The sequence below is a fragment of the Xenopus laevis genome, chromosome 2L (assembly GCF_017654675.1).
Source record: "Xenopus laevis strain J_2021 chromosome 2L, Xenopus_laevis_v10.1, whole genome shotgun sequence".
Lineage (NCBI taxonomy): Eukaryota > Metazoa > Chordata > Amphibia > Anura > Pipidae > Xenopus > Xenopus laevis.
Genome location: NC_054373.1, coordinates 152,329,759 through 152,351,436, shown reverse-complemented (window position 1 = coordinate 152,351,436; position 21,678 = coordinate 152,329,759). Strand labels below are relative to the sequence as shown.

At 38.8% G+C, this 21,678-nt stretch overlaps 1 protein-coding gene across 2 annotated transcripts in view; it reads left to right on the top strand.

Annotated features, from left to right (window-relative positions):
• Positions 1 to 15,448, top strand: part of endou.L (endonuclease, poly(U) specific L homeolog) — a 30,132-nt gene extending 14,684 nt beyond the window's left edge. For both annotated transcript variants that reach the window (XM_041582575.1, XM_018247536.2), the window contains 7 exons: positions 3,720 to 3,914; positions 5,560 to 5,707; positions 9,487 to 9,686; positions 10,088 to 10,198; positions 11,904 to 12,010; positions 13,419 to 13,561; positions 14,875 to 15,448. In XM_041582575.1, coding sequence (XP_041438509.1) covers positions 3,720 to 3,914; positions 5,560 to 5,707; positions 9,487 to 9,686; positions 10,088 to 10,198; positions 11,904 to 12,010; positions 13,419 to 13,561; positions 14,875 to 14,986 — 1,016 coding nt within the window. In that variant the 3' untranslated portion in view covers positions 14,987 to 15,448. The remainder of the gene's footprint in view (positions 1 to 3,719; positions 3,915 to 5,559; positions 5,708 to 9,486; positions 9,687 to 10,087; positions 10,199 to 11,903; positions 12,011 to 13,418; positions 13,562 to 14,874) is intronic.
• Positions 15,449 to 21,678: the final 6,230 nt, after the last annotated feature.

Here is a 21,678-nt window from a genome sequence, read left to right as displayed (position 1 = left end):
AGGATGTTACCAAAATATGCATTACCCATAGTGTTACACCTTGGCCATTTACAGTATCTCAAAGTAGGAACATCCAATTTGTAATTCTTCAAAAATGCCCCTTTAAAGTTGGAGGGGAAGTGGCAATATAGACTGCATCCTATTATTTTATGCTATCAGCATTTCACTCACCCGCATAAATAGGAAGGAAATACTGATGATTTCATAATCTGACAGGAAGTGAAAGATCTGAACATTTTTAGACATACTTGCATAAATAAAAGGACTTTTAAACATAGAAAAATTAGAAATGATAAGGATTCGAGTAGCTATAAACCATAAAACTGGTTTACTATATTAGTTCTTAGTGCCAATATCGTTTTTAATGTGAACCAGTTTTCACCAATCAGTCATTACCAACACACTCACATTATAATAGAAATTAGGGATGCACAGAATCCAGGATTCGGTTCAGGATTCAGCCTTTTTCAGCAGGATTCAGCCGAATCCTTCTGCCTGGCCGAACCAAATCGGAATCCTAATTTGCATATGCAAATTAGGGTCAGGGAGGGAAATCGCATGACTATTCGTCAGAAAACAAGGGAGTAAAAAATAGGGATCCAGGATTCGGTTCGGGATTCGGCCAAGATTCAGCCTTTTTCAGCAGGATTCAGATTCGGCCGAATCCTTGTGCCTGGCCGAACCAAATCCTAATTTGCATATGCAAATTGTGGGGAGGGATTTCACGTGACTTTTGTTACAAAACAAGGAAGTAAACAAATTTTTTCCACTTTTTCATTTTCCGCCCCTAATTTGCATATGCAAATTAGGATTCGGATTCAGTTGGGGATTCGGCCGAATCTTCCAAGATGGATTCGGCCGAATCCAAAATAATGGATTCGGTGCATCCCTAGTAAAAAATGTTTTCCCCTTCCCATCCCTAATTTGCATATGCAAACATTATTGTAAATGCATATGCAAATTAGGGTTCGGATTCGGACGAATCTTTCGTAAAGGATTCGGGAGTTTGGCTAAATCCAAAATAGTGGATTCGGTACATCCCTAATAGAAATAAACAGAAAAAATTAACTATAGAGCGGAGTCTTTGCAGATAGCCCCTGAGTCACCAGAATCTAAGGACTCTCAAGGAGCACATCGTTTTTTAAAGGGAAGGGTTTAAAAAATTGGTGGTGACTAACGACATAGGTATTTGGAAGCTCCAAAACTGTTTTGATTTACCTTCAGGAGCCATAGAAAATACAGCAGCTGCACATATAACAGGGCCTTTTGCCTAACATTATATTTATGTACTAAACTTGCTATACCATTGTGTCTCTATTACATGCTCATTGTAATTCCCAGCATCCTACAGCTATGGAAGACTATTTGGTAGGGATGTCGCGGACTGTTCGCCCGCGAACTAATTCGCGCGAACATCGACCGTTCGCGTCCGCCGAATGTTCGCGAACGTCGCGCGACGTTCGCCAATTTGGGTTCGCCTTAGCTGGCGCTTATTTTTGACCTCTCACCCCAGACCAGCAGATACATGGCAGCCAATCAGGAAGCTCTCCCTCCTGGACCACCCCCACACCCCCTGGACCACTCCCCTTCCATATATAAACTGAAGCCCTGCAGCGTTTTTTCATTCTGCCTGTGTGTGCTTGGAAGAGCTAGTGTAGGGAGAGAGCTGTTGAGTGATTTGAGGGACAGTTGATAGTAACTTTGCTGGCTAGTAATCTACTTGATACTGCTCTGTATTGTAGGGACAGAACTCTGCAGGGATTTGAGGGACATTTTAGGTTAGGTAGCTTTGCTGGCTAGTAATCTACCTTCTACTGCAGTGCTCTGTATGTAGCTGCTGTGGGCAGCTGTCCTGCTGCTGATCTCTCATCTGCTAACTGCTGCCTGTAACCCAATAGTCCTTGTAAGGACTGCTTTTATTTTCTTTTTTGTTTTTTTACTTTGCTACTATAAGAGCCCAGTGCTATTAGTCTAGCTGTGTTGGGGAGAGGGACTGGTGTGCTGCTCCTCCTAGTAGTTCACCACTACCAGCACCAACCAGAGTCAAAATTGTTACAAACTATCTTATTTGCACCTGTTAGCTGTTCTGAGCTCTCTGCCAAAAGCTAATTAAGTTAGAAACTGTTTTTTTTCTGGCTGTTCAGTTCAGAGAAAATAGGGACTGGTGTGCTGCTCCTCCTAGTAGTTCACCACTACCAGCACCAACTAGAGTCAAAATTGTTACAAAGTATCTTATTTGCACCTGTTAGCTGTTCTGAGCTCTCTGCCAAAAGCCAATTAAGTTAGAAACTGGTTTTTTTCTGGCTGTTCAGTGCAGAGCAAAGAGGGACTTTCCAGTACAAAAGAGGGACAGGGGGTTGAGTGGTCAAAAGAGGGACAGTTGGGAGGTATGCAAGTGCCACCTAGCTGTGTGAGCTTTTTCACATTCTGTCTAAATAACAATAATAATTCCGTGTCCGTAAACATCACCTGAGTGATGTTTTTACAGCAGCAATAATATATTCCGTATCCACTACTGTATACGTTGCCCTTGCAGGCATTGTTTGCCCAGTCTTTAACCAAGTGCCACCTAGCTGTGTGAGCTTTTTCACATTCCGTGTCCAGAAACATCACCTGAGTGACGTAGTGTGATTTCTGCCCTTTACAGCACAAAACGCAGCGCTGTGTCAACAATGTATTTTTCAGATACATTTTTGCCCTTGATCCCCCTCTGGCATGCCACTGTCCAGGTCGTTGCACCCTTTAAACAACTTTAAAATCATTTTTCTGGCCAGAAATGTCTTTTCTAGCTTTTAAAATTCGCCTTCCCATTGAAGTCTATGGGGTTCGCGACGTTCGCGAACCGTTCGCATTTTTGACGCAAGTTCGCGAATATGTTCGCGAACATTTTTTCCGACGTTCGCTACATCCCTACTATTTGGTACAAGGCTGGGAGTAAATCATCAGCATTCATAGGGCTGCACGTTGACCATTATTGCTTTAAACACTGATCATGTAGATTTGTGTTCCTTCATTCAATCATCCAGGGCCACATAGAAATTGCTGACTGAAATATCCCTGTGTGAGTTGGGGCCTTTTTTATAAAATGGGATGAAAAGTGCAAAAGATTGGCCCAATCTGCCTTGGATGTTGCTCCCAGTGGCCTCAAAGCAAGTGCCTATTTTTGAATTCCTGGCTTGGAGGCAAGTTTTAGTTGCATAAAAACCAGATACACTTCCAAACAGAGCCTCCTGTAGTCTACGCTGTCCCCAAAGGGGATTTTGTACTTGCCCTGGAACTTTTTTCATGCTTGTGTTGCTCTCCACCTCTTTTTACATTTGAATGTGGTTCATGGGCAAAAAAAGTTGCGGACCTCAGACATAGACATTGCATTTGCTTATATCTTGTTCAACTTTCTGCCAAGAAGCTACAATGGAATACAGGGTTATGGGAGATAGCTCATAGCACAAGTTGATCCAGGGACAAGTCCGATTGCCATTTCGGAGTCAGAAAGGATTTTTTTCCCCCTCTGAGGCAAATTGGAGAGGCTTCAGATGGGGTTTTTTTTTGCCTTTCTCTGGATCAACTGGCAGTTAGACAGATTAAAAAAAAAAAAAAAAGATGAACGTGTGTCTTTTTTCAACCTTACTTACTATGTTACTATGTTACTATGTTACAATATTGGATAGCATTTACAATAATGTTTTACCTCATTGATTATTAATATTCCTTGCACCAAGATCGTTCTTGCAAAGGAAAATGCACAGAGAAATACAATAAGAAGAACTCCTGCCACTGCAGCAAGAAGTGCAAGAAATTCGACAACTGCTGCAGTGACTATGAGACAGTATGTGGGGGGAAAGCCAGTAGTAAAGACAACACTGGCAGCTCTAGTAGCATCCGTGATGGCGGCAGCAGCAAGAGTTGCAGCAGTGGTAAGTCAGTGCACATTCCCTGGTCCCTTGCTTCATTACTCATTTAGTATCTGCTTATATTTTCAAAAACAGGAGTTTCATTTAAAAGAGCCATAAATATATGTTATACATGTAAATTGTATCCTTATAAGCAGTGCTTAGTAACTTCATCAGTCATAATCAGTGCTCAGTCACATGACCCATTGAAACATGTGCATTATAATAAATGATGTACTCCTTGTTGTAAAATATGAGGATATTAGAAGTCACCTTGACGTTCCATGACCTGCATGCAAGCACTCAGTTTTTAGCCCTGTGCCTTTATATGGTCATGAAACTCCTTGGTGGCTTATAATAAATATATATTTTACACTAGAGAGTGTGTAATTAACTATATAAAAACAAAGCCCCCATGCTAAACCCCACATTGTTATCATTACTATTAATTTCTGGCCATATTTATTATAGTAATAATATATATATTAGTACCTCCCTGTCTGGTTGCATCTCTTGGGAATAAATGTCTCCTGACCTGTGAATTGGTCTCAGTCCCAGGGTTTGAGATTACCAAAAGGCCAGAATTTGTGGGCAGGCCACATCAGCACTGGGGACTGGATGGCAGATTTTGACAGTGGTATGAGTCTCCGGTCCATCCAGTCTCCAGTGGAAGACATTGCAATGGGCCCAAAGAAGCAACGCTGGCGAGGGAAGCAGGTAGGTTTTTGAGCACTGGGAGAAGTTGGGGGCAGGGAGATGCAAGTGGTGGTGGAGGCCTAGAGGCACAGCGTCTTGAAGAGAGAGATCGGTCAGACTAGTAATACTACAATGAAACAAAATAGCTGATTGGGTGCTGTAGGTTACTTTACATATATACCAGGTACTGTAGCTCAAGATTAGGTATGTCCCAATTCCAACATCCATAATGAATCTTTAATGAATATTTGGTTCAAATTCTAAAAGAAAAACAACAAATTGCAACGTCTGTGAATAATAAATTGTTGCCTTCAGAACTTTAAAGTTCCATAACTTAAATTGTATATGTATATAGTAAATACCAACAATCGATAGACATTCATATATTTACCCCCAAGAGGCACCTGAATATTCTGGGGGCCAAGAGCCCAAGCCCAGCTTGAATCAGACATTCCTGAATGCAACTGAACTTGTCTTTATATGTAAATACTGTATATTGCTTGTAGCTGTGTGTAGCTGAGGCAATGATCTCCGAACCTTACCTTTTACACTTTCATAAACTAGGCCTAAAATTGCTTAGGAATTATGACCAGTGCAAGCATCAAGACATTATAAGGATAAAATAAAAATCTATATTGGCAAAACATTTTTCTTTCAGGCTTAAATATCCTATGTAAGTTTTTGCATTCAAGAATATTTTCTAAAAAAAAATATTGTATTCGGAAAAATCCAGACATTTATCTTACAGGCTTAAATTTCATATTTAAGTTTTTGGATGCAAGAACATTTTTTTAAAATGATTTGTTTTCGGTCAGATTGGTTTGTAACCTAGTCACCCTGAGAAAGTCACCCAGTCTCCTCTGTGTGCCTTTGATGGCTCCCTTGATGCTGTTCATGTTGTTAAGTAATATGAGAAAAGTTCTCCCATTTTTGGCCTTTAAGATGCAAGTTACTGTATATTTGCATTCTGCAGGAACAGATATCAGCAATGATGAGATTAAAGCAGTATCAGAGAAGCTGTACAAACTGGATGTTAACAAAGCAGGAGAATCTGACATTATTCTAAATAAACAGGACAAGGCACATAATACGAGAGAGAAAGAGGATCTGTGTGACGAACCGTAAGTGTTCCCTGCTTTACAGCAAAAGACCAACATCAAGATATTTCTAAGAATGAGTATAATCAACTGGACCCCTATTGGCGCCTGCGATCCGTACTTATAGACTAGGCTGTTTATTGATGGAGCAAGCCTGTAAGAGGGTTGCCGGGTGTTGTATCAAACGTGAGTGTGAATTGTGTGAAATGAAAATATTGTGAAATGTTGAATGATTGGAAATTGTCTGTAAATTAAAGTGTAATTTGTGAGTGTCACCACAAGGCGGTAGTAGAGTTTAATTTGGTGTTTAGGTGCAGTTCCTTCCCCAGCCACTAGAGGGTAAAGAAGGTTATTTAAGGAGATTGTTACATAGTTACATAGTTAAATCGGTTTGAAAAAATACAAAGTCCATCAAGTTCAACCGCTCCAAATGGAAACCCAGCATCCATACACACACCCCTCCCTACTTTCATATAAATTCTATATACCCATACCTATACTAACTATAGAGTTTAGTATCACAATAGCCTTTGATATTATGTCTGTCCAAGAAATCATCCAAGCCATTCTTAAAGTCATTAACTGAATCAGCCATCACAACATCACCCGGCAGTGCATTCCACAACCTCACTGTCCTGACTGTGAAGAACCCTCTACGTTGCTTCAAATGAAAGTTCTTTTCTTCTAGTCTAAAGGGGTGGCCTCTGGTACGGTGATCCACTTTATGGGTAAAAAGGTCCCCTGTTATTTGTCTATAATGTCCTCTAATGTACTTGTAAAGTGTAATCATGTCCCCTCGCAAGCGACCTATTCCCAGAGAAAACAACCCCAACCTTGACAGTCTACCCTCATAATTTAAGTCTTTCACACCTCTAACCAGTTTAGTTGCACATCTCTGCACTCTCTCCAGTTCATTTATATCCCTCTTAAGGATACAAAAACAAGGTGATCCTTTCAAAAGTGAATTTAACCCACGGCGGAGGCAGAGGTCTGACCTAAGTCAGAGATTTAAATTAATTCTATAAGCAAAAGAAAAAAAGAACCCCAATTGCCTCCCACTCGTACCGCAGTTCCTCAGATATTACACTACTTATAAAGTATTTTGTGATTGCGTGAGGGCAATCACTGAACGCTAAAAAAATATACTAATGTGCTTGGTTTGCACAAATTACAATTATATTAAAGTGCCAGTGCTATAAGAATTAATTCAGTTAAATGTACTTAGACTTAAAGGTTGATAGATACTCAATACAATTAATGCTTTACACAAATAAATAATTAACCTTTTACGCCAGTGTATTATCCAATACCTTATATTATCACCCACAATTAATCCAACCAGGAATTAAAAAAACTAAAGTGCTTTAGGTGCTAAAAGGTTTATTGTAAGGTCGCAATTACTAAAATTTCATAATTGCTTACAATTAATTAGTTGTAAAGTGCTAAAAAGTGCCAAGTAATTATCAATAATAAATAGTGTAGTTGATATAAAGAGGACCGCAGTTAATGGGATAAATAATTTAAAAACACAAATTGCTCAGGTTAAAAAGGTTTCAAGTAGGAAATAGAAAATTGGAGAGGGTGGAGCTGTCCCAAAAGCTGCTACCTAAATAGTTTTCTATCCCTGGGACACCACAAAGATAAGGAGGCAGAATACCCGGGACTTGTGGTCTTGAGTTATTAACTAAATCCTGTTCTGTAAGAGAGTAGGGATGTAGCGAACCGCCGCCGATGTGTTCGCGAACGCCGTTCGCGAACACCGGCAAAATTTGCGAACTGTTCGCGAACTGTTCGCGAACTTCGATCATCCGAAAATCGTTCGATTCGAACGATCGAAGGATTTTAATCGTTCGATCGAACGATTTTCGTTCGAATCGAACGAAAATCGTTCGATTTTAGCGATCGAATGGTCGAATGGGCGACCGATTTTGACGCGAACGCCTATTGGCGAACGTCGCGCGACGTTCGCGAACTTGCGGCGGACGCGAACAGTCGAAGTTCGCGCGAACTAGTTCGCCGGCGAACAGTTCGCTACATCCCTATAAGAGAGCTAAATAAGCCTAAAAAAACCACGAATCCACGGGCTCTTGTGAGCTTTAGCAACAGAGAAAGGAGATATCCGAGCACTAATTAGAAATAGATTTCTTTTCCCACCCCTTCTATTCCGTTTCCCATTACGCCTTGATAAAGCAATCACTGCGAAACGCGCGTCGGCGTTTGGAATCTTTTTAACTTATAACTTTTAGAATATTCTCAGTCTTTGGGAAACGGAATAGAAGGGGTGGGAGGCAATTGGGGTTCTTTTTTTCTTTTGCTTATAGAATCCCTCTTAAGGACACACCGAGGCAGGGTTCTTTCCATTCTGGAGTAGATAGAGACAGGGCTCTGAGTGTGAAGTACTAGGTACTTGTATGTGTATGTATGTATGTATATTTTTTATTTGTAAAGAGCTCCTTGAGGGCAAAGCACTGTACAGCAAAACAATAAATTAGTAGTAAAAACAAACAAGGGGGTCATTGAAATAAAAAGTAACAATAAGTGCATCATTAAAAATACAATTCATGTAAATATAAAATATAATTACAATATAGCTTAAGTGCTCAGTGTCAAGGAGACAAAAGGCTGGAGGACCCTACCCCGTAGGGCTTACAGTCTAAATGGGAGGGTAACATACACACTCAATTCGGAGGGGTTTAAAGTGCTGTAGGTTACAGTTTGTTACACTGTCAAATAAGTGCCAGATAGGTACTTCAGCTAGTTTAGGGAATAACTAGCATGGGTAGCTAAGACCCTAACAAGGAGGTAGGGGCTTAAGAGCCAAGGCTAAGCCAGTCAGGGCAGAAGTGTTAGTGAGGCATAGGGGCATCCTGAAGGAGGGCAAGATATTCCTACCCAGAGTAGGACAGGGGGGTAGAGTGTATACGCTGGGCTGTCAGGACCGGGAGGTGTGAGTAACCCTGGAAAGGGATGAGCTTGTGGAGCCTCAGGTGGGGTACCGGAATGCTGAAGGTGTACGCTTGGCAAGTGTGGGAGTAATTGGAATTGAGCCGTGATATGAATATCTGAATACTCTGGAGTGTGAAATTGAACTGAATGGATGTATGGAAGTATGTATAATAAATATTTCTTTATTTGGATCAACGGTTTCGGACTTCTTATGCCTCCAGAAGGAAACTGGTAAATACACCAAGGAATCTGGTAATGACAACAGGGTAATTTGGTTAATTCCCCTTACAAGCTGAATGCCCACCCTTTGTCTCATATGGACAGGCCCCCAACTTTCTTATGTAGATGTTACACTGGTTGCTACTATAATGTTTTCATATGTTTTGGTGCCTTGTAATGTGCTAGGGGACCCTGAAGGGTGTCACCCCAAAGGTGAGATAGGTAGTGATGGGCGAATTTGCGCCGTTTCGCTTCGCCGAAAAATTCGCGAATTTCGCGCGAAATTCGCGAAACGGCGAAAAATTCGCGAAACGGCGCCGGCGTCTCGTTTTTGACGCCGGCGCCCGTTTTTGACGCCGGCTCCCGTTTTTCCGACGCCGGCGCCCGTTTTTGACGCCGGCGTCCGTTTTTCGAAAAAAATTTTTGGCGCCGGTGAATTTTTTCGGCGAATTTTCGCAGGCGTTTCGCGAATTTATTCGCCTGCCGCGAATAAATTCGCCCATCACTAAAGATAGGGATTTATATAGCCTGATGGTCCATGTGTCTGTATGTCAATTATTCACATACTGTTGAAGCAGCAAGTGTATTTATTCCCTTAGGGTATCTATGTAGGGAAAATAAACTCTTCTGTTCCGCAGCTTGTACAAGTACGTAAATGAAAAACTTTTCACGCGTCCAACCTACGCTGCCTTCATTGCTTTGCTGGACAATTACGATAGGAAGACAGGAATAGACGAGACCTACTGTGATGCTGAAATTAAGGAGCAAGAGCACTTCCTGCAGGAAATCATGAAAACCAAACTTTTAAAAGAGCTTTACAGTTTCTTCCAGTCAAAGGGTACGGATTGTGCTTTGCTTGTTTATGTAATGATTTGGGGTAATGGCATCTTAAAGGAGTCACTAAAAGGAGTAATATAAAATAGGGGCACAGTTTGCCCAGATCTTGTAAATCTGTAACAGCCAATTAAATGTTTGATTGGATGCTACAGATTATTAGCACTGAGGGAAACTTTATGACTTACCCAATTAATGTTCAAGTTTAACATCAAGCTATAGCCAATGTACATTAAATACTCTCCTTGGCACTTGTCCAATCATAACCCACCTTGTATAGGTTGCACTTGGTACTATGCCCAAGTTGTACAGAATCAACCAATAAGAAATGCTTTGGAATTACAAATCACTATATAACTTGTGTTTTTGTAATAATTTCCACTATGGATGTGCTTTCACCCCCAGGTTTGTACAAAACGGAAAAGGAGTTCGTGAAGGACCTGCAACAAATGTGGTTTGGGCTTTACTCTCGATCCACAGGTGCAGATTCAAGTGGATTTGAGCACGTGTTTGTAGGTATGTAGCTTTGCTTTTTTTGGGGGTGCTTATTAATGTGGAAAATGTGGAATTTTCATGTCCACTTCAGGAAAGGTAGAGATTTAGACAGTCTTTTATATATGAACCCACTAATATCTAAATACTCATTAACATAAATTAATGCACATTAAAGGGGTGGCTCACCTTTAAATAAAGTTTTAGTATGGTATAGAGAGTGATATTCTGAGTAAGTTGCAATTGGTTATAATTTCTTGTTTGTGAGCTATTTAACTTTTTATTCACCAGCCCTCCAGTTTGCAATTTCAGCAATTAGGTTTCTAGGGTCCAAATTACCCTAGCAACCATGCATTCATATGGATAAGAGATTGGAATATAAATAGGAGAGGGCCTGAATAGAAAGATCAGTAATAAATGTATTTTTATCAAGGTCCGAATTTATCTCAATATCGGCTGCTACAAACTCCGATCTAAGCCGCTTGGGTTTTTAAAGGAGAAGGAAAACTACGGAGGCATTTTATTGCCAATAGATTAGCTGCAATAGTGCAAGCTAGAATGCTATATTTATTCTGTAAAATATTTTACCATACCTGAGTAAAAAGCTCTAGAAATTCTCTGTTTGTTTAGAATAGGAGCTGCAGTATTAATGTGGTGTGACATCACTTCCTGCCTGAGTCTCTCCGTGCTCTGGGCTCAGATTACAGTAGAGAAGGGAGGGGTGGGGGGAGAGGAGCAAACTGAGCATGCTCTTGCCCAGGGCAATGAGGTTTAAGCTGAAGGCAGGAAGTCTGATACAGAAGTCCATGTGTACACAATAGAAGGAAAGAAATGCTGTGTTTCTTTTGACAGAGGACTCAGAGCAGCATTACTTTGGGGGTTTACTGGTATATTTAGATGGACCTTTCTGATAAGGCTTACTTAGTTTTAACCTTTCCTTCTCCTTGAACGCTTATTTATTATCACATTTTCCCGAAAATTTGCTTTGCGGGAAAAGCTCCAATTTTCACGATTTGGAGTTTTCACCCGAAAGCTCTGAAAACATTGTGAAATTGACCGAAACCCCCGACACAACCAAAAATCAATGGGACTGTTCCCATTGACTTTTATGCAATCATCACAGGTTTGAGATGCCGTGTTTTTATATTCTGGCTTTTTTCCCTCGGGGTTTAATAAATTCCGCAAAATTCGTGATTTTTTTTAAAAGCCTATTATAACACAAAAAATACCTAATTTTTTGAATGTCAGGGAATTTCGGGTATTCGGAGCTTAGTAAATAACCCCCTAATATTTTCAGCCTTACAGAGCTATTTTATATAGATGGAGTCAGTGACCCCATTTGAAAGTTCGAAAGAGTCAGGAAAAGAATGCAAATAATTCAAAAACTATAAAAAAAAAAATTAAAACTAAGGCCAATTTGCTTAGTACTGGTCATTCTATAACATAATAAAAATTAACTTAGAGTAATGCAGCTTTATGGCTTCCTCTGTGCCTGAGTGGAAGTCAGAAAAGCATAAAAGCACAATACTTGTCTTAGAAAAAGATCTTTCTCACAACTTTGATACTGTTACTGTATATGTGTTATATATATACAATATATATATATATATATATATATATATATATATATATATATATATATATATATATATGTGTGTGTGTGACACAGCTTATTTCTATATGGGATCACTAGGAGTAGGGTGAAACCTCCATTCTTTTGTGTTTCTAGGGGAAGTAAAGAAGGGAATAGTGTCTGGATTTCACAGCTGGATCCGGTTCTACATGTTGGAAAAGAAGGGTCTATTGGATTATTACAGTTACAACTTTGATGGGCCGGTGAGTTCTCTGTCTTCGCTTTCTCTGTCTTGTTTCAATCCAGGAACTGTGTTCACTTTTATGTTTTTATCCCATATAAAAACACACGACTTTAACAAAGCTGTATTATCTCATTCATAGCAGTATCTCTCTGTATGTATGTGATTTTCTATTGACTCATATGTCCCACTGTATAAACACATTACCATTGATTCCCTTGACTCCTAACATCTCACTGCACATTAACAGTACTATTAATTCCTGGTATCTTACTGTACATGCATGTTTGTATTGACTCCATATCACCATCTCACTGTACATACACTATTGCCTTCTGGAATCTTAGTGTACATGTGTGGTTGCATTTATGCATGCCATCAGATCAAACATGCATTTCTTCTGACTTCTGCCATCTCATCTCATTGTACATTCATACTTCCATTGACTTCTTTCATCTTACTGTACATGAATAATTCTATTGACTTCTGCTATCTCACTAAACGTGCACACTTCTAAAGACTCCAGCTATTTCACTGTACTTTTCTATTGACTCCTGTACATAATTGCTTCTATTGACGCCTGCCATATTACTATACATGCAGATTCTTATTGATTCCTGCCCACTCACTGTACACACACTTCTATTGACACCTGCCATCTCACTATACACACACACACACTTCTATCAACTGCTACTATATTACTATACACACAGACTCTGATTGATTCCAGCCTACTCACTGTACATACCCACTTCTTTTGTCTCCTGCCATCTCACTGTACATAAACACTTCTATTGGCTCTTTACTGTGTATCTCCCCCAAAACAGCTTCTTGCCTCTTTTAACAGGCTTCTTGCGAGTAACATCTGCAGCATTTACATCAGTGTATTTCCCTTTGTTTTGTCCTGTGTGAGAGTCATTTGGAATCAGCTATACTACGTTAACCTTTTCGAGTGGAATAACTGTCACTGATCCTAAATGTTCATCAGGGCTGGTATCCCAGAGGACAGCAGCAGTGCAAACAGGACAATTAGATTTTGTCCCAAATTGCTGGGGACAATTTAATTATGACCAAGCAGAACCCTGTGCTGTTGACACTTCGGTTGTGCTGACTGAGAAAAGCAAATTAGGTTAAGTGCACAATGTTCATTGTAATAATAACGTAACCCGGCCAGCTGCAAGCTTTGCACACAGTCTGCCATAAATACATCATCTATAGACACTCTTATTGCATTGCCCTCTCTTTGGTTCTGACCTTCTTCAGCTGAGATGTGTTCCTTTTATTTGGGGGGGTGGGGTTGAGTTTTTTCAAGTTCCTGTTACATAATTTATTTTAATTCATTTGTTACAAAAAGCAAAGAAATTTTCATTTCTAACTGAAAAGTTAAGAATTACATTTTTTTTAATGCCGTGTTGCTTGTATTGCAGTGGACCTGTTACCCTGATGTTCTGGGGAAGCAGTTTTACTGGGACGGTTTCTATAAGGAAGTCGGGAGCCAGTTCATCGGCTCCAGTCCCGAGTTTGATTTTAGCATATACACATTGTGCTTCATCAGTCGACCGGGCAAGAAGTAAGTACAGTTCTTACACTGACTCTATAGAAACTATAGATGTAATATACCTACAGAGCATATTTATTTAGCAAAAAATGTCATACTTACAGTCAAAATAATTGTGCTAAAGAGACCAAAGCAGTGGGCCAGAACTGGAAACACTATGGTTGCCATTCTTGCAGTAATATGTCTGATTTTGGCCGAACTGCCTGATCAGGGCAAGTCTGGAGGCTGCTTTTACAGGTATGGTTGCCACTTTACCCCTTTAATACAGGCCATGTATTGAATCTATGCCATGATGCATCTAAATGAATTGCTAACTAGCTATGCAGCATGTGGATTTACACTGTGGCCAATAATAAAGGGGTAAAATGGCAACTCTATTTCTAGGTTATCAAAACAGTTCTACTGTATGGCAGTCAGTCTGTCCACAAGGGCGGTACATCAGCAAACATGGAGGAAGTGACATGAAACATTGCCTTTCTATTTCTATCTACTGACACTTACTTTTTTTTTATTTTTATAGTCAAGTTTGTCTTTCTAACCTTTTGCCCTATTTTAATTTGGTTTATTTTTCAATAAACAGTCCTTTCCTCATTTTCTTTTTTTCATCAATTTTTTTCTCCCATTTTTCTTTCATTTTTCTCTTCCTCTTTTTTCTATTCCTCTTCCCTTCAATTCTTTTCCTTCATTTTCTCTTTTCCTCTTAACCTGTCTCTGTACAGCTTTGTCAGGCACACAATGGTGTTTATTCCCTTTTCATTATGTCACAGGACTAGACTACAGTCTTTTGGGGCAACCCTGTCTGTACAAATTACTACATTATGGGATCTGTTATCTGGAAACCTATTATCCAGAAAGCTCAGAATAACAGAAAGGCTCCATTTTATCCAAATAAGCCAATTTTTTAAAAATTATATCTTGTTTCTCTGCAATAATAATAAAACAGTAACTAATTGATCCAAACTAAGATACAATTAATCCTTATTGGAGGCAAAACCAGCCCTTTGGGTTAATTTAATGTTTACATGATTTCCTAGTAGACTTAAGGTATGAAGATTCATATTACGGACAGGTACGTTATCCAGAAAATCCCAAGTCCTTAGCATTCTAGATAACAGCTCCCATACCTGCATGTATACTATCATATGAGATGCTGAGACATACAATACTCCTCAAACAATGTAATATGTTCTTGAAGAATTCACTTTTCACTATGTATTTCATATTAGCAGAAATGTAGTCTTGCCATCAGCATAGGAAGGGTTTCATTGTGGATCTTGCAAAAATGGCTATGTATGCTTGTGCTAATATACCTCCTCTATTTTCAGATGTAAAATCAGCTTGGGAGGCCATGGGCTTTCTATACAGACCTACGTATGGACCAAGTCGACCTATGACAATGGCAAGAAGTTCATTGCAACGGCTTATGCTGAGTCTTAATATGTAATTGGAACCTGGGATGTGGACAACTTTTGTTTATTAGAAACCTTACAAATGAAACTTGAATATCAGAGTGATTCTGATCTATGTCAATGTAATGAAGCAAGCAAACACTATCAACACTGCCTAGCACAGACCAATAAGCAGACACAATTATTCTTCTATATGAAAGTAGAGAAAATGGACAAAGCCCGATGTCAATTCATTTCCATAAATGATGTACATCATGGCCCCACGTTCATTTGAGCTGTGACATGGCCCAAGAGCATGGCATTCACTCACTGCTAGCTGATCTACATGATATAGGGGAAGACATTCAAAGTGCACATTTCCTATACTACATTGACATCAATTACATTACTTTCACTCAACATACTCATTTTAAAATATTTTTTTTTAAATGTAAATCATACAACACTGAAGAATTGTGGAGGAAATAAATAAAATAAATGGGCCATAAAACGACTGTTTTACGTGATTCATTTATTGCAATTCCTTTAATATGTGTTAATACCTGTTGGAAACATTAATACAGCTCATCTGGCTATAAAGAGGTTACAAAAACAGTTCATTACACCACTTATTTACAAGTTTCTATAGGCAATCTAATGCAACTTGTGCTACCATATCTCAGTGAGAAAATTACATAGTAACAGTAAGTTAGGTTGAATTTTAGCAATCTAGTTGCATGTCCAAGTTACCCTAGCAACCATGCATTGATTTTAATAAGAGACTGGAATATGAATAGGAGAGGGACTCCTATTCATATATAGAAAGAATAGAAAGATGAGTAATAAAAAGTAGCAATAACAATACATTTGTAGCCTTACACAGCATTTGATTTTAGATAGGGTCAGTGACCCCCAGTTGAAAATTTCAAAGAGTCAGAAGAAGGCAAATAATTAAAAAACTCAATAATTGAAAAAAAAAATAAAGACCAATTGAAAAAGGTACTGAGAATTAGTTTAATGTTCATATCAATTATATCTTGTCTGGATTTTTTATGGTTGGTCAACATGTTAGCAGAAAATAACCCTCTGTTGCTACCTTGGAACACTTGTATTTGTTGGGCTGTAGGATGAGTGGGCAAATTAAAACTAGAGCACCACTTGGCTTTATTTTACAGCTGGATTGGAGAGTATCAGTGTCAGTGCTAAGGGAAGTAATAAGCTTGATTGTTACAAGTTCAACTAATGCATTGTTATCTTACATACAGGCAAGTTCAATCAGTGATACTTTCATAGATGTTAGAAGGGAAAAAGCAAAGGCAAAATACAAGGCTTCTTAAATCCATTAGATTAATATACAGCTAAAATAGAAAATGAAAGTACAGGGACCCATTAGATCACACAGTTCAGAGTGAAAGGGCATCAGGGAAAATTTGTGAAGAGGAAACATCATATTGCTGAAGCATAGTACAAACTGCAAAAACACCCTTCTACATGGGGAGTGCATGGGGAATTAGTACGAGCATTCGAGGAATGATATTACCTGCAAGGAACAACCAGTGACTTGAGCATTTTAAGTTAAATAATGAACAAATGAGAATCTGTGGTCTATTGAAGAGTGCCAGCTCTGTAGACAGGCATAGAAGGCAATAAATTGTATTCAATAGGTAAGTTATAAACATTTCCACTAGGTGTCACCACACATATAGTTTTCACCCACAAGAAAATTGTGAGCCATGTCCATGTCATTGAATCACACTAATAACAAAACTCCCATTTAATAGCAGTGTAATTTGCATTCAATGCAGAAATAGCAGTAGAAATTAACTTAAAATATTGTCCATATTTAAGTTAATTTGTGCTTAAACTGGTGTTTGTAACCTGCTGACTATGAAAGGCCAGGGGTATCTAGCAGAGGAAAGTCTAAAGAAACTGGACTTCTGAGTTTTCTAAACTCATCCAAGTGGCTTCTTCAGTTCAACTGAGTAGTAGGGAATTCCCCTAATAATGATTCCCCTAATAACGCAAAGTCTTGTGTAATAATAACAGATCATATACTGAACATTGGAGAAGAAGAAACGAGTGCTATGATCAGACGAGTTACAGTACATCCAATTGAGATGTTCTTGGAAAGTTCCATCCCACGTTCTCTGTGGTTAATCAAGTAATTAAAAAATATGCTGAATTCTTGTAATGAGACACAGGGAGATACACAGAAGTGCGACTAGCTCCACCTTGTGGACTCCTAGAAAGATTAGCCATGCAAGTAGGCATACATTAGTATGTCTATAATTGTCATTATCATTGTAATCCTTTATACAGTGCACATATGATTACTTAGATAAAATATATTTCATATTTAAGTATTTAAGCTTAGCATTTGAATTAATATGGTTAAATATGGCCTTCAAGGCAGTCAGCATGATATTGGCATGTGTTTCCAGGGTTTGAAGAAACTGTGAGCCCAAGCTCTAAGCGTTTCTAAACACACACACATATATATATATTATATATTATATATATATATATATATATATATATATATATATATATATATATATATATATATATATATATATATATATATATATATATATATATATATATATATATATATATATATATATATATAAGCACTCCCACACGGATATCCATCAGACCCAGGTGCTATTCCTTGCCAATTGTACAGAATTGTTTGAATATAGGAATGCACACCGGGATTTTAAAAAAAAAATCTTCTTTATTTATTCCAACATTAAAAGAAACAGGTCAACGTTTCGGTCCCCGTCTTGATAAAGGTCCAAGCAGGGGACCGAAACGTTGGCCTGTTTCTTTTAATGTTGGAATAAATAAAGAAGATTTTTTTATTAAAATCCCAGTGTGCATTCCTATATTCAAACAATTCTCTCTCTCTCTCTCTCTCTCTCTCTCTCTCTCTCTCTCTATATATATATATATTATGTTGGGGCAGATAGTGATATATATTCAAAATTTTATCCATAGCCGACTTAGATCAGTGGGGATAAAATTTGATACTGTTAACACTGGCAACATCTATAGCGATTCTATGCTTTGATTTTCTATATTAGAAAAATGTTACATGTGTATATTATTTAATATCCTTACTTGTGTCTAGTTTTTAATTGTTGCCTATATTAGGGCTCTTACTGACGAGCGGTTGAAGCTGCGCTTCCCTGTGTTCTGTTTTTCGGCATTCAGCCGCAGGGGAGCACAGGAATAGACGCATTTAGCTTTTTTCAATGGGGCTGTACTCACACAGGCGCGTGTAGGCAGGAAAAATGCAGCATGTTGTGTCTCAACCTGCGTTCAGCGCCTACACGCGCCTGTGATGAGCACAACTTTCCCTTGTTTGTTTTTATACAGGAGCAGTGACCAGCTCCATGTTGTAGCTCCCACCCTTCCCAGCTATAGTCAGGTGATCCCACTGGTGTCTAATAAAAGGGCAGCCAAGTTTGGGAGTTTTACTTTGAAAGCAGCAAGTAAGTTGCAGGTAAAACTTAGTCCCTTTGTAAAATGTATAATGAAGTAATAGAATTCTTAATGAATCAGATGAAAATTAAGCGTAGGACTGGCCAGATATGGGATGACTTTGACATAGTTGGCCAGCTTAAATATATTGCAATATATGGACAAACAATCCCTGTGTTGTTTAAAGGGTAAGGCATTTTTCAGTAGCTGTATGCACAAAATGTCTCTGTCTTAAATATATCAGTAATTTTAATTTATCCGTAATTGGATACGTTATTTTAAAGGGAAACACAACCCCCAGAAAAAGGTTGCATTAGCAAAAGTGCACAGGTTCCATCGCCCCCTCCCCAAATGCATTGGCATTAATACCCCCAACTGAAATGGGCTCCTGTAGCACCTTGTGAACAGCACTGGGCTGGGGGACATGTGCCCTCAAGGTTAAAATAATCCTTGTCCATCCAGGTCCATCAATAACCTACTAAAAGTTAATGTAAAGGTGAACTTATTTAAAATGTGTTTAAAACGAATCTTCTCCTGGAACTAGAGAACAGGGTTAGTTAAGGACAGGTGGTGAGAAGCTTATGGTCATGGTTGACTTCAGGATTAGGGACTATTTCAGTGTTCATGAGCTTTACGGGCAACAGTGGGCCCACAGCAAAGACCACAATGGTAGAGCCAGAGCCCTAAGGAATGTGTTATAGAATGAACCTCAAGCAGGTGAAGTTTAATATAATATAATATTATTAATATAATATGGCAGGCAATAAAGGCAATTTAGGTAGCAGAACACAGTGTGCAAAGAGCAAAAATGACCGCAATCTGCCTGCTGTTGTAGAATGGACACAGGCCTCTACTCTCTATAGAACATATGATCTGGTGGGCAATGGGCAGATGGGGCCACATGATTCTTGGGGGTGTACTTAGTAATTAAAAAGGTGCAATATTGTAGTATTTAAATAGTGCAATATTGTTAAATGATTTGCAAGTGATTAAGAGAAATCTGAACTGAATTATGTGTATGACAGGTAACAAGTAGAGGAACTGTTAGAGAGGGGCAGCACCCTGACTGTACACCCATAAGATAAATGCTGTTGAGCTTATAAATATTAATCCATCTACATACAAATATTCTTTGATTTAGAGCAATAGTTACATGATTTTTTCATTGACATCAGCATCCGAGTCCATGGCACTAACGAGTTAATACACTGAAGCATGTGTAACTAGCAGGGGATTTCTCAGCCTGTTAAAACAATATCTTACTGTACCGGCAAGGGGCCAGGACACTGAAATACAAGCGAGACAGCATTTCTGCAGACACAAAACCCCTAGGTTTAAAGGGGCAAGCTTCAAATAGAGGCTTTTCAATGAAAAGTGCACATCAAACGCTCTATATAAGGCAGTGCCCTACTTCCTTCAACTTGCACATTTTTGAACCTCTCTTTTCTAAAGATCTTTATTTTTATGTCATTTGATTAGATAGGGAAGCAAAGAAAAGGAGAGAAGTTCAGGAGCATGTGAGTAACCCTCACTTCGAATAATAGAATGGTCCTACATAAGCTCTCTGAGCCCTAAAGTGGAGGAAAGATGACAGTTGGATAATAAGTTGGCCTTTCCTTAGGACACAATATTATTACTATTTTCATTCCGTTTCGCTTAAGTGTATTTGCCAAAAATGCAGCACATAGCTTTAAGGCAAGGCCAGATGGGGACATTCTCTTAGCGCTTAATTGCTGCAGGAAAGTTGTTCAAACTAAATCAATGGTGACCTGCAGAATCAGCCCCACAGCTCAGTGACAGCTGAGACTCTCCTAATGTTCCTGGCTGGGAGCATCTATGTAAATGGACCAAGGTAATAGTTTTTCACATCAGAAAGCACTTATTTATCCCTTAAATCAGCATATGGTGGTTGTCTTTAGGGGCCATTCATCGTCTTTACCCTATGGTCATGGCCATTAAGGCATCATGCCGCGTGATTCACAGTCATCGTCTGACAGCAGGCTGTTGGCAGCCCGCAACTTGGCAGTATGGATGAATCAGGCTTTATTGATGCATCTGATACAGACAGAACCATGTTTTTTTGATGGGAGAATTGGTGTGGCATTGGGTGTCAAATGCACCATATACCATAACAATAAAGGCTTGAACTTTAAGTAGAAACTTTAAATTTGTGTCTTGCCATAATGTCATAAACTCTGTAAAGTAATCCCATCCAATTCCTGTTTGCATTTAGGCAAAATGTTACATGATATTTCAGGCCACTCTCATTAAAGTCTCCGCTGAATGGCTAAAGCTAGGTTACAAGAAGAAACATATAGACTGCAATTATTTACCCGAACAGCCAATCAAAATGGACAGTTATATGCAACAATGTAGCTGCCCTGGTAAACGTTTTCTAAACAATGAGCCACATATTCTGTATATTGCTTGCGGTAATAAAATACAGTGATGTCACGATAAAACAATGATGTCACTAGATTAAGTCTTAAGATTCCTTGGCAATGTTGGTGATCTAATAATTCCTTGGAGGGTCACATCTGGCCTTTGGGGTAGTTTAACTGCCATATCAAACAAATGAGTAATGGTTTACAATAGCAATTAAAATAGTGGAAATAAGAAATCATTGGAATTTTCCCTAGCTTGGGAACTGGGCTACTGACCTGTGCTCTGGCAGATCAGTATGCCTGTCTGTGTAAATGGGGTCGCATGGTGGGGGATGACGAGCCATGGGAGGCAGAAACCTTGATATAAGAATTTATAATCACTTAAGCCGAAATGTGGGACTGACACAAAAGGGTCTAGTTTCATATCGAATGTCAGCAACAGAAACATAAACCCCTATAATCCAACTTTCATACTCTCCAAACCAAAGGTGGGATCCCTTGCCTAGAGTTCAAATGTTTTACTTATGTTACCAGATCATTTGATTTTGAACTACAGCTCCCAGAATTCCACTTATAGCTCAAGGCTGATGGCCACAAGTTCCAGTTCCCTGTATAACATATTGGCCCACAGTGAGCTTTACAGTTAATTTCTTTGATTTTACATTTTTACATATTTCTCCACATGTATTTATTAGGGAATATGTTGACGGACCTATAATTAACATATTCATTTATACATTTCCGAAAATCACTAATGTATTATCATCAATGTACACATTTCTTTACACAAATCTCACATATCTCAGCTTTGTTCCTGATAATATAAACACATTTAAGACTATAATGGGGCAATCAGAAGCTGTGTACTTTC